The sequence below is a fragment of the Trichechus manatus genome, unplaced genomic scaffold, assembly GCF_000243295.1.
Source record: "Trichechus manatus latirostris isolate Lorelei unplaced genomic scaffold, TriManLat1.0 scaffold00191, whole genome shotgun sequence".
NCBI classification, from domain to species: Eukaryota; Metazoa; Chordata; class Mammalia; order Sirenia; family Trichechidae; genus Trichechus; species Trichechus manatus.
This window is the reverse complement of record NW_004444127.1, coordinates 3,763,818-3,776,635: the sequence shown is the minus strand read 5'-3', so window position 1 is coordinate 3,776,635 and position 12,818 is coordinate 3,763,818. Positions and strand designations below refer to the sequence as shown.

The window sequence follows — 12,818 nt, the reverse complement described above, 5'->3', positions numbered from 1 at the left end:
AAGACAGAAAGGGCCACATAAACCAGAGACTTCATCAGCCTGAGACCAGAAGAACTAGATGGTGCCTGGCTACCACCAATGACCACCCTGACAAGGAACACAGCAGAGTCCGTGACGGAGCAGGAGAAAAGTGGGGTACAGAACTCAAATTCTGGTAAAAAAGACCAGACTTAATGGTTTGAGACTGGAGGGACCCCAGAAGACATGGCACGCAGACTCTCTGTTAGCCCAAAACTAAAACCATTCCCAAGGCCAACTCTTCAAAGATTAGACTGGACTATAAGACATAAAATGCTACTCATAAAGAGAGTGCTTCTTAGCTCAAGTAGATACATGAGACTAAAGGGGCAGCTTCTGTCTGGAGGTGAGATGACAAGGCAGAGAGGGTCAGGAGCTGGTTGAATGGACATGGGAAATACGGGGTGGAAAGGAGGAATGTGCTGTCACAGTATAGGGAGAGCAACTAGGGTCACATAACAATGTGTATACAAATTTTTGTATGAGAAACTATCCTGAATTGTAAACTTTCACTTAAAGCACAATAAAAAAAAAGACTTCAATTCTCCTACTGGCTGAGTAGTATCAGAGGCTATGTTCTTGAGTAAAGTCCTTGGGTGGCACAAGTGGTTTGCACTCAGCTACTAACATAAATGTTGGTGGTTCGAACCGACCTAGCAGCACGGCGGAAGAAAAGCCTAGTGATCTGCTTTTGTAGAGATTACAGCCAAAAAAAACCCTATGGAGCAGTTCTACTCTGTAACACATGGGGTCTGCATGAGTCGGAATCAATGGCAAGAAGTTTGGGGTTTTTTTTTTGTTTTTGTTCTTCTTCTTGAGTACTGCATCCACACCTTCAGAATCCTGGGTGGGGATGGGTGACAATGGCTGAGACTAGCTTTCTAAATTGTAGGTGAGTTTTTGCCCTGGGTACGGGAAGGTAGTATTTAATGTCAAAAGGAATGCTTCATGTGATTTTGCGCGCACGCGCGCGTGTGTGTGTATGGTTTTAAGTTAGTTAAACTCAATTTTATTTTAAATTTTAATCTTATAATAGATGTAACACATTTTCTCTGTGTATCTTTAAAGAAACACATTTTTTAAATTCTAATACCTGATTTATTATTGCCTCATAGCTGGCACAGTGATGTTTGAGTATGGAATGCGTCTTGGCAGAGAGGTCCGAACTCTCCGCGGACTTGAGAAGCAAGGCAATTGTTATCTGGCTGCTATTAATTGTTTACGACTCATTCGTCCAGAATACGCATGGATTGTGCAGCCAGCAGCTGGTGCAGTGGTATGAAAACTTTCCATCCTGGAATTTGGGGATCATTTAATATATTTGAATTGTTTTTTTTGAAACTATTACCTCATTTTCCTTCACTTCATTTAAAATGTCTCCTGGGATATTTGTGAACTTAACCTATGTTGTGACAGTTATTACATCATTACCCCACTGGTTTCCAAATTCAGAATTATTATAGGAATAAATGTTGCAGAGTGGTTTTGGAGCTAGACCTGATTGCCTTTGGACAAGTTACTTAATCTTTCATAGTCCAACTATCCTCTTACATAAAACAGGGATGATATTAATAATATCTACCTCATGGGATTGTTTTGAGGATTAAATGAGATAATTATGTAAATTAGATGGGAAATATCAGTGCCTGGCACAGAAAAACCAAAAATAAATAAGCCAGTTGCTCATCGAGTCAATTCCAATTCATGGCAACCTCATAGGTATCAGAGTAGATGTGTGCTCCATAGGGTTTTCAATGGCTGATTTTTCAGAAGAAGATCAACAGGCCTTTCTTCCGAGGCGCCCCTGGGTGGACTTGAACCTGCAGCCTTTCAGTTAGCAGCCAGACACTTAAGCATTTTCAACACCCAGGGACCAGCACACAGAAAGTGTTCAAGAAATGATAGGTACTTTTATTTTAATCAAGTTTGTTAATTTAATCTGTAATTATTGTTTTAAAGGACACGTACTTTGTGATTTTTTCCTGTAATTCTGATGGGGTCATTATGCCCACCTACATTATATTGTATAGTTCTTGCATTTACTAAACCATTGCCCAGGGTCATGGGTGGAGAGTATAACTCTGGAACTAAGAAAAGTTAAGTAGTACATGGAGATCAAATCCCCGCCCTTAGATTCCATAACTTTTTATAGCTAAGAGCCAATCTGTCAAATGCTCCCATTTCTTTGTCTGATAGTTATAGTACCTTTGTAAGAAGAGCTGTACTCCTTGAAATAAAAATAATCTATATTGAGGGAATTTAAGCGTGCAAACAGTTAAGGATATCAGTGTAAAATTCAAATTTTCACAATTAAATTACTTGTTTTGTCTTGTCAGTATGATCGCCCTGGCGCATCCCCAAAGAGGAATCATGATGGAGAATGCACAACTGCCCCAAGTGAGTCGGGGCGTTAAACTGAGTCATTGTACCCTGTAGTATATTGTTTTTAAGATAGTGTAAAGTTCCTTGTTTTTACTTCAGTGTCAACATTTTAAACTGTTAACAGTGGTCTGGTAGAGCCCTTTGAAAATTTTGTGGGGCAGTATGAAAAATGAAAAGGCTCTAAAAAGAGTGTGTTTTTGTTGGTTGTTGTATTTAAATCAGTTTAGTGCCAAACTTCTTATCTGGTTCCTTTGATATTATCAGGGAAGCATGACATCCTTCCATAAAGAGTCTGTGCTCTAGAGCTGGACATACCTCGGTTCTAATTCTGCCTCTTTCAACTTGGGCAAGTTCCTTTCTCACTGATAGAGATAACAGTATTTCACAGTTGTAAGAGTTAAATAAAATTTCATGTAAAGCACCTTGTAAGCATCTCCTCAGCTACAGCTGTTGTTATTAAAATACTTTGCATGTGACTCAACTGTCTGCAGTCTAGGAACTGTATGTGTGAAGTAGTGATGTTGCTTCACTTTTTACATTAGCTTTTAGGGAGCCCCTTGTTTTCTCTTCTTCATGCCCAGTGGAAGTGGGAAAGTTGAGTTAGTCTAATAGTCACATCCTTTGTACTTTGGGAATTGCAAATATTTTTCTTTGGTTCTAGCAAATCGACAGATTGAAATCCTAGAACTGGAAGATCTGGAGAAGGAATGTTCCTTGGCTCGCATTCGCCTCACTTTGGCTCAGCAGGACTCATCAGCAATTGCGGTAGCAGGTGAGAATTCAGCTGTTAGAACTTCTTACCTATCAGTACCAGAAACACACTCTAGGGCCAGGCTGTGGACATACTATGCAGGATGGGAACAACATATGTCATTGTTACTCTGAGATATTCATCAACAGAGCTAAGTCTTTGGATATACAGTCGGCCCTCCATATCTGTGGGTTCCACATGCGTGGAGTCAACCAACCGCGCAGATCAAAAATATTCAGAAAAAAGAAAAAGTTCTAAAAAGAAAACTTAAATTTGCCTTGCCCCGAGCACTGCGCTGAATCCACGTGAATGAAATTATATGTAGGCATACCCTACTACAGCCTATATGTAGGCATACCTTACTGTAGCCTCCCACCATTTCACAGATCCTCAGTCTCTCTCCAGCACTCATTGTCTGAGCATTGTTCCCTAAACAATACAGTATAGCAACTATTTACATAGCATTTACATTGTGTTAGGTGTTATAAGTAATCTAGAGATGACTTAAAGTATACAATTTGTGCAATTTGCGTGTAGGTTATATGGACATACTACCCTATTTTATATAAGGGACTTGAGCATCCTTGGATTTTGGTATCTGTGGTGGGTAGGGGAACGGGGGAAGGGCAGCAGGGGAGGGGGAGTGTCCTGGAACCAATCCCCTGTGGATACCGAGGGTTGACTACATTTGCATATTTTCCATTGGTGGCACTAAATCTTTTCTGTCTGCACAGGAAGTTCATCAGCAGAGGAGATGGTCACCCTCTTGGTTCAGGCTGGCCTCTTTGACACTGCCATATCACTCTGTCAGACTTTCAAGCTTCCCTTAACACCAGTCTTTGAGGGACTTGCTTTCAGGTATATATAAAATTACCTTTTTATTGTCTTAATTTTCTAACACGAAGATAAAATACTGTTGCTTAGTGTGAAGCAGTAGTCACAAGCCAGTAACCTATAAGCTATTTGAGGTTTAAAGAAGTGTTTTGTTTAGTTCACACAGTGACTTTAAATTATTTTTCAATTAAGTGATTATGATTAAAATGAAGGTGATTTCACATTTTTTAAGAATCTAGATTTATAGCTTCTCTTGAGAAATCATACGATCTAGTGCCCATAGGTCCACATTCCCACATGACAGATAACCTGGGTTAGATAGTGGTGTCCATTTTAGACAAGGCATATCCTCTCTTCAGTCCTTCAGGAAATCTCTCAGCCCTGTAAGCGTTATTAAAAAGTGTTTCTTATTTAAGTTACTTAGCTTTTAGTCAAGTATTTTAATCTGTGAATTGGAAATATTTTAAAGCTTTCAGAATTTTTCATCAATAATTTTCTCTCAGAAATAAATTATCTCCTAACACTTATTGATAACTCATTGGCTTATCCAGTTATGTGGCTGTGAGGAGATGGACGAGCCGATACCCCGGTAGTGAATTCAGCAGACTAGAGTTGAAGTTGTCGTCTTATCTCTCTACTTTAGTAACAGAATAATATGGTGCTTTTCAACCATTAGTGTGCTGTGTGTGGAACCATTTTCTTTGCAGATGCATCAAATTGCAGTTTGGAGGAGAGGCAGCACAAGCGGAAGCCTGGGCCTGGCTCGCAGCCAATCAGCTCTCATCAGTCATCACGACTAAGGAATCTAGGTACAGCCTTGGTGTGCATCCAGCCCCAGTTGGGCTTTCCCATCTCAAAGCTTTAGCCCTTTTTCGTTGATTAAATTGTCATACACAGATCATTTCACTTTTTTTTCTTCTTCGCTAATCTTTTATTGGAGCTGGGAGGTTTTATAATTAGTGAGACACCGTGTAATTTATGATGCAAACCAAGACAACTTTGACTATGAAATGTCTCCCAATCTCCTTTTCCATCTCCCCCTCCTCAAAGACTTTACTGTATTTTATCATCAAGAAATGGTATTCTTACAGGCAAAAGTCTGTATTTTACTCGATTTCAGGGCATGCTGTTCCTATCCCCCTTGTTACTTCCATTGAGCTGACACTGCATGGTTGTTATCTCAGTGTCCTCTGAAAGCTGGTCTCTGGCTACTGCCTAGCAGTCTCTCACCCACCAACCTCCATTCTCTATCGTATCTTCTTCAGGCTTCGTCTCTCCAGATACATCCCTAAGGCACTCAGTCTGTGTCTACCTATATGTACTTCAGTATCTTCAGAATCCTTCTCTAACAACTCTTATTGCCAGTAAACTACCCTTTCTTGAATTGTATTTGCCTTTTGTAGAATATAGCTGAGTGACTTAGAGTTGTAGGATTTTAGACTTTGGAAATCTTCTAACATTAGTTTTCAACCACCAATTTAGCACATCAGAATCACTTATTAAAACACAGATTATGGGAATCATTCTTGTCTTCTAAATCAACATACTACATGATTCTAATGTTCAACCAGAGTTGGGAACCAGTGATCTGAACCAGTTCCCTTGTTTTAGAAATCCAGAAACAAAAAAGTCAAGTGAGTTGTATAGCCAAATAAATACGTAGTTGGTGATAGAGAAATACGAGAAATTCAAGTCATCTAGTTTCTAGCAGTACAGGTAGTCCCCGACTTAGGACTGGGTTCCGTTCCAGTGGTTCTGTTTAGTTTTCATTATTATTGCCTTTTATTATCAGTATCTTTATAAATCCGATCTTTATTTGTCTTTGGGGGTTGGAAATATTACATATAAACTTAAAATACAATGACACCAGCAAATTACACACTGCAACACTGTATATAGTACATATTGCTAATGATAAGATTTACCAGAAAAACCTGGACCAGGTTTGTCATAACTCGAATACATTGTAAGTCGGAGACTACTTGTGTTTCCCTAAGTCAGAGTGATCCTGATAATGTTAGTTATGATTTAGTTATATTATTAACCCAATTGTGAGCTTCTAAAATTTTTTCTTTGTAAATTCATGCTTTGAATGGTACTATTATCTATGAAGAATCTGAAACTCATTAGTCCTTTTTGTTTTTATCCAGTGCCACGGATGAAGCATGGAGACTGTTATCAACTTACTTAGAAAGATACAAAGTCCAGAATAACTTGTATCACCACTGTGTAATCAACAAACTCTTGTCTCATGGAGTGCCTCTGCCTAATTGGCTTATAAACAGTTACAAGGTATGTGGTACCTTGACTTAAAGAATGTAAAGCTAGTCTTTATCATTCTGAATAATTTCATGCTATGATTAAAAAGAAAAAACAGGGTAATAATTTATGGGAACATACTGATTTATATACTTTGGGCGGCTTCTCAAGCTTAACTAAAAACATAAGGAACAATTTAATTTTAATGCCATATCTAGTATTGAATGTTTGGATTTAAAGTTCCACAGGTTAGTAATTAAGTCAATACCTGCTTGTGTGCTCACTGGACAAATTTATATTTAAAACAATGAGTATAGCTATGATACATGTATGTATGAATGAATGAATAGTACTCAAAAATTCACAAAAGCAGGTGGAGTAGTTCAAATCCTACAACAGTGTTTAAGTCAATTTTTGTGAAAATAGGGTTCTTGGACCACCTGCATCAAAATTATTGGATTGGTGGGATTGTTCAAAATATTGATTCCTGGGCCCCACCCTAGACTTACAGGATCAAATTACCTGGGAGATATAGACCAGGAATCTACATTTTAATAAGCTCCCTAACTTAATTTTGACACACGCTTAAGTTTCAGGGCTGCTGTATCTGAACCACATTAGAGAGCTTTATGAAAATACAGATGTCTAAGCCCTACCTACCTATGACCTACTGAACTCAAATTTGGGGGAGAGGTGTGTTAAAAAGCTTCGCAGGTGATTCTGTTGCACACGATTATTAAGAACTCTTAGAAGGACATCATGTTTGATAACATAGAGGGCGAGTGAAAAAGACCCTCAAAGAGATGGATTGACACAGTGGTTGCAACAGTGGGCTCAAACATCCCTACTATTGGGAGGATGGCATGGGACGGAGCAGTGTTTCATTCTGTTATACATAGGGTCACTATAAGTCAGAACCAACTCGATGGCACCTAACAAAGAGATTTTAGGGAAAAAAGCATATGGTGCTACAGTGGTAAGCAAGGGTAGAATAAGGAGAGAGCATCTGGAGCTCAAAGTCAGGAAAGTTGATTTTTTTTTTTTTAAGTTAGAAAGTAGAGAAGATGATAAAGGTAAGATTGTGATCAAATCAGAATATGGAAAGCATAATTAGCATAACAACATACTTAATAGAGCCCTTCTGTACTGAGACTTTATTCACTTTTCTCTCACCCTGAGTTAAATACAAAGTTAGACATTTAAAGTTGACGGTTCTTCAAACTTCTTTTGCATTTGTCATTCATATATTTCTGAGAATTAATGTGAATACATTGTGTCTTTAGTACTCAGCATTGCTGGGGAGGTTTGTTGGCTTTTACATATGGAAACTGAAGTAGAGAGAAGTTAAAAATTTGTCTTACAAAACAGAGGAAGAAGGCCAGTAATAGACAGGGCCTCAGAAGGTGCCCAGGGCTCTTGGAATCCAACCCTTATCCCAAGGTATAGATGAGCAAACTAAGGCGCTCACTTGTTTATAGTGAGAAATGTAGATGCCAAGGGCTCAGACAGTCAGTATCCTTTGATCAGTGCTCAGGTAAGATGTAAATAGGTAATGTTCTTAATCACGTAATAAAAGGCAAAAGCCATTTATTGCCCTTAGCATGCTGCCATGACTTTTTTACAGAAGGTTGATGCCGCTGAGTTGCTCCGTCTATACTTGAACTATGACCTTTTAGAAGAAGCTGTGGATTTGGTTTCAGAGTATGTGGATGCTGTATTGGGAAAAGGACATCAGTACTTTGGAATTGAGGTAGGCAATATAGACATTTCTTTTGAATTCTGTATTCTCACATTAAGTAAGGTGAGGATCTGAAAGTAAATTGGAACTATAAATTAGTGGATTTAACCTGTACTCTTTGTAATTACACAACTAGTTGTCCCCAAGTATAGGATGGGAGTGCATTTCCCTTTTCTCCACCAAATGAAGTTGCCTTTAGTTAGTATTTGGACGACAATGGTAAACAAGAACAAAATGGTATGTATTGAACATTTTCTGTATGCCAGGGGCTGTGCTAAGTCTCTGCAGGCGTTTTCTCATTTAACCTTTATAGCAGCCTATGAGATAATGGTTTTTTAATCCCTTTTTTTTTTTTTAATTATACTTTAGGTGAAGGTTTACAGAACAAATATTTTCTCATTAAACAGTCAGTACACATATCATTTTATGACATTGGTTAACAGCCCCACGACATGTCATTAATCCTTTTTTTAACTCATGAGACCCAGAGGTTAAGTTGCCTGAGCTCACACAGATAAGTAGAAGACCCAGGATTAAAATCTAGATCTAGCTAACCACAAACCTTACCTCTTAACTTCTCAGATAAGTATTCAGAACTTAGAGTTAAGCTTTTCTTTTCCAAATAATTTGAACCTAAATTTCAGACTAAGGGTAGTATCATTCTTCAACAATTTAGAGGACAGTGATGTTAAATCTGTTTTTCATTAATAGACCTCAGTGCTCCTTTAAGATAAGAAGATGGCTTAATTTAGAAATAGGTTTGATTTTAACTGAGAAAAGGACAAACATTTAAAAGAGAACGAAAGGAGGGAGGGAGTCCAATTGTGCATGTGCACATATGTGCAATTTCTTATTATGAAAAAAGAATAAGAAAGTAAAGCATTTTATGTTATAGAGACCTAGAAAACAACTACCTAGGAGAAATGGTTCACTTTTTAGATTTTTTTCAAATAATAGACATTTTTTCTTTTAGTTTCCACTGTCCGCAACAGCCCCAATGGTTTGGCTTCCATACTCTTCTATCGATCAGCTTCTCCAAGCTCTGGGAGAGAACAGTGCCAATAGTCACAACATCGCAGTAAGTAAACCCTTCATGGGGAGTGTTCTAGAAGTCCTTGCACTAGCAGTTACACTTTACAGCTTGCTCTTCAATTCTCAAGGACTAAGGGGAAGGCAAAAGCCATTTATTGCTCTTGGCATGCCGCCCCAGTCCCTTTATAAATAAAGCAAAGAATCTAAGCAACTTAGTCAATTTATTCAACAAAGCTAACGAGGAACTATGTGGGCATTAATTACACAGAGACAATGACATGCAGTCTGCCGTCCAGTCTTTAGTCTACAGTTTAGTAGGACAGACACTACAGGGTAAACAGGTACTTGAAATACAGTATGATAAATTATTCTTCTTCTAAATGTACTCAGCCAGTCACATTTTCCAGGACTCATATATTAGCTGCTTCTTGAAAAGGAAAAAAGGATAGTGTTTTCCTTTGTTCAGACAGACTCATTGTAGTGCTGGCTCATTTGTTTGTCAGTGAGGACTAGGTGGAGTGTCTCCTGATAGAGAATATGCTTCTAAACTAGTCAGTGATCCACAGTAGTTTTGCATGTTTGTCTTCCGAACTGTTAGGCAAGAGGAACAAAGGAAAACAGCCATGAAAATTAGTTCCTACTGATTGGGTCTATCAAGCAAGGTTAAGTGAAATGTTAACACATAATTAAAACTATCAGCCCTATATTCTACTTGGCAGCTAATGCCTAGTTAAATCAGAAGCAGCTTCCCTGGTTCTGGGAAAAGAGCTGGTAAGGCTTTTATTAAGAATACTGATGCAATCTGCATGTTTAGGAAATTCATTAGGAAAGCAGGATTGGAGTACTATTTATATCAGAAGTCCAGTTTTATATCTGTAGATCACAGAGCGGGCTCTACTTACCCATTGCCCTCGAGTTGATTCTGACTCATAGCGACCCTGTAGGACAGAGTAGAACTGCCTACCCCATAGGATTTCCAAGGCTGTAAATCTTTATGGAAGCAGACTGCCACATCTTTATCTTGTGGAGCAGCTGGTGGGTTGGAACCGTGGACTTTTTAGTTAATGGCAGAGCGCTTAACCACTGCACCACCAGGTTTCCTTCAGACTCTACTTAGTGGTGATTAAATGAAACAGTGTCTAACATCTTTATTAGGTGGAGTCTAGTTGGTGACCTCAAAGTGGTTAATAACATCAATCTTTTTTAGTCCTTGAGCTATTCTGATTTCCTTCCTTTCTCTTACAGTTGTCTCAGAAAATACTTGACAAATTGGAAGACTACCAGCAAAAAGTTGATAAGGCAACACGAGATTTATTATATCGTCGGAACTTGTGGTCCTGATTGTTACCTAGCCTTTGTAACCGCTTGGTGCCTCTTAGGGCTTAAGACTTTACCCTGCAGGAACCCTGTACTCAAGGCCGGGTTTTCTAACTGTAAATGACATGTGCAACATTCAAGTCTGCATTCTGCCCAAGGTAGGAGGGCAGCCATGAGTCATAGGGCCCTGTGCTTGCTGGTGGTGCTAACACACAATTTCTGGTTTTCAACGTTGGTATCAAACAGCTGCTTTTGTACATGATTCACAAGCTTTTTTACAGTTTATATTTTTTTTAAACTACTGAAGACATTCTTTATCTGCAAATTAAAACCCACCTTCACTTTCCAAAATATCTGATGGTTGTTGGTTTATTGTAGCTTACCACCAAAAGCAGTCACTGCAGATCTTTTCATTCTTCCCTATCACTTTTTGTATTTCAGTGGAATTATTTTGGTCCAGAACTGACATGTATTTTCTGTATTGCAAACAGAGGCTAATGATTTTGCGTACTCTTTTCATTATTTATTGTGGAGTTTTTGTATGACCTTCAATAAAGTATTAAATAATTTGGCTAGATTAAGCCTAAAATGATGACCAGCTGTTTAAAGGAAGATGTCTTATTTTGAATCTGATTCTGAGGCTAAAGTTCAGTAAACTCAGCTAAGAAAAAAACTGGAAATCTATCATCTGTAAAAGCAACAGATTTTTAGTGTAAATCCGGTTAATTTCTATGATTTATGATATCAAGCTGGACTTGATCAGTTAGTTTGACAATGTATTGGACCAAAATAAAAACTTTCCTGGTCAGATTCAGAAGCATTCATGCCCACAAATTTTGGGCAAAGTGGAAAATAATAAAATCTTCTTGGATTTTATTCTGTATATAAAAATTTATCTTTTAAGAAAATGATCTGTATACTAATTGATTGTACGTCCTTTGATCTTTCTTGAGTTTTTCATAAGCCTTTAATTGTGATGATGCCATTAATACCATATTTATATTATATATTTAAAATAACAATTGAGTTCCCCCTGGTACTCTTGTTGGTAGATACTGAGATGTATAGTTCTTTTTCATTTTAGTTCTACCACAATTAATAAAAGGAGTTTTGTGCAGTTAGGGACTGGGAGAGCCCTTGCCCTCCCAGCTCTCTAGAACCGTAGCTTTCACCTACAGTACAAAATGCATTTTACATCATGACCTACATACACGTATATAACCAAAAGAAAAGTTTCACAAAATATGTATCCTTATTGTATATCCTAATGTTTTTGTAAGTGACCAATGGTCATAACCCACAGCCTGAAAAGCATCAAACCCTGTTGTAGCCATCTCTAGAGGGCAAGAACTAACAAGAGACTGGCCCTGTTCCAGAAATTTACCCATTTGCATTGCTGATCAAAGCAGTGGTTTCCATGGTGGCAGCTCACAAGACACCAGCTTTTTCTGTCCTTGCTATCTTGGTTCAGGGTCAGGCACACATGCTGGAGGCAACCCAGCTCTCTTGTCCAATTTCTTCTACTTCCCTCACTTTGATTCCCAGTCAGAGCAAAAGGTACTCACCTTCTTGCACTCATCTTAACTGACTGCTTTGGGTCTGCATTTTGTTTGCTGAACTATGTGATATTTTAGTAATCCATAATAGTATCATTATTCTTTGTTTTTTCCAATTCTGGAAATCTTCAGATCACAAAATGCTATTTTAAAAAGGGCTTTCTCCTTTTTAGATAGATAGATACCTGCCATTGAGTCACTTCTAACTCTTGGCAACCTTACATACAACAGAAGAAAATGCTGCCCAGTCCTGCATCATCCTCTTATTTGCCTGCATGTTCAAGTCCATCATTGCGCTACTATGCCAATCCATCTTATCAAGGGTCTCCCTTGCCCTCGGCGGCCCTCTACTTCACCAAACACGATCTCCTCCAGCTATTGATCCCTCCTGATAGGTCTAAAGCAAGCAAGTCAGACAGTGTTCTGTTGTGATCCATAAGGTTTTCACTGGCTAATTTTCAGAAGTATATCACCAGGTCTATCTCCCAAGTCCGTCTTAGTTTGGAAGCTCTGCTGAAACCTGCCCACCCTGGGTAACCCTACTGGTCTTTGAAATACCTTTGGCATAGCTTCCAGCATCACAGCAAGCCACCACAGTACAACAAAGTGACAGATGGGTGGTAGTTTTAGTATTACTATAAAATAAAAGTGTGACTCTTAGAGGAAAACTTAATTTCATAGTTCTTAAATAATATAGTAAAATGTAACTGATAAGTTAAGCCTGTGATAATAAAAGTAGGTATCATTTCCTTTAATATGTTTATGACACTAAGTATTACTATATTGACCGTTCTTACCAAGTCTATCACTGATTTTTGTGATCTTCCAAGAAAACTAATTTGTTCTAGAGTCATCTTGGTGTGGTGTTTTGTCACCTCTGCCATCGCTACTCAGTGAACCACACTGCTGCAGAGCCCTAGGGGTCAACTCT

General features: G+C 38.4%; 1 protein-coding gene across 2 annotated transcripts in view; it reads left to right on the top strand.

Moving 5' to 3' along the window:
* Positions 1–12,071, top strand: part of NUP160 (nucleoporin 160) — a 44,631-nt gene extending 32,560 nt beyond the window's left edge. Inside the window, exons 29-37 of one of the 2 annotated variants that reach the window (XM_023741834.1) lie at positions 1,134–1,294; positions 2,355–2,415; positions 3,062–3,172; positions 3,886–4,009; positions 4,693–4,794; positions 6,136–6,277; positions 7,869–7,994; positions 8,956–9,060; positions 10,260–12,071. In XM_023741834.1, coding sequence (XP_023597602.1) covers positions 1,134–1,294; positions 2,355–2,415; positions 3,062–3,172; positions 3,886–4,009; positions 4,693–4,794; positions 6,136–6,277; positions 7,869–7,994; positions 8,956–9,060; positions 10,260–10,355 — 1,028 coding nt within the window. In that variant the 3' untranslated portion in view covers positions 10,356–12,071. The remainder of the gene's footprint in view (positions 1–1,133; positions 1,295–2,354; positions 2,416–3,061; positions 3,173–3,885; positions 4,010–4,692; positions 4,795–6,135; positions 6,278–7,868; positions 7,995–8,955; positions 9,061–10,259) is intronic. The other variant, XM_004387720.3, reaches the window with a different exon arrangement.
* Positions 12,072–12,818: the final 747 nt, after the last annotated feature.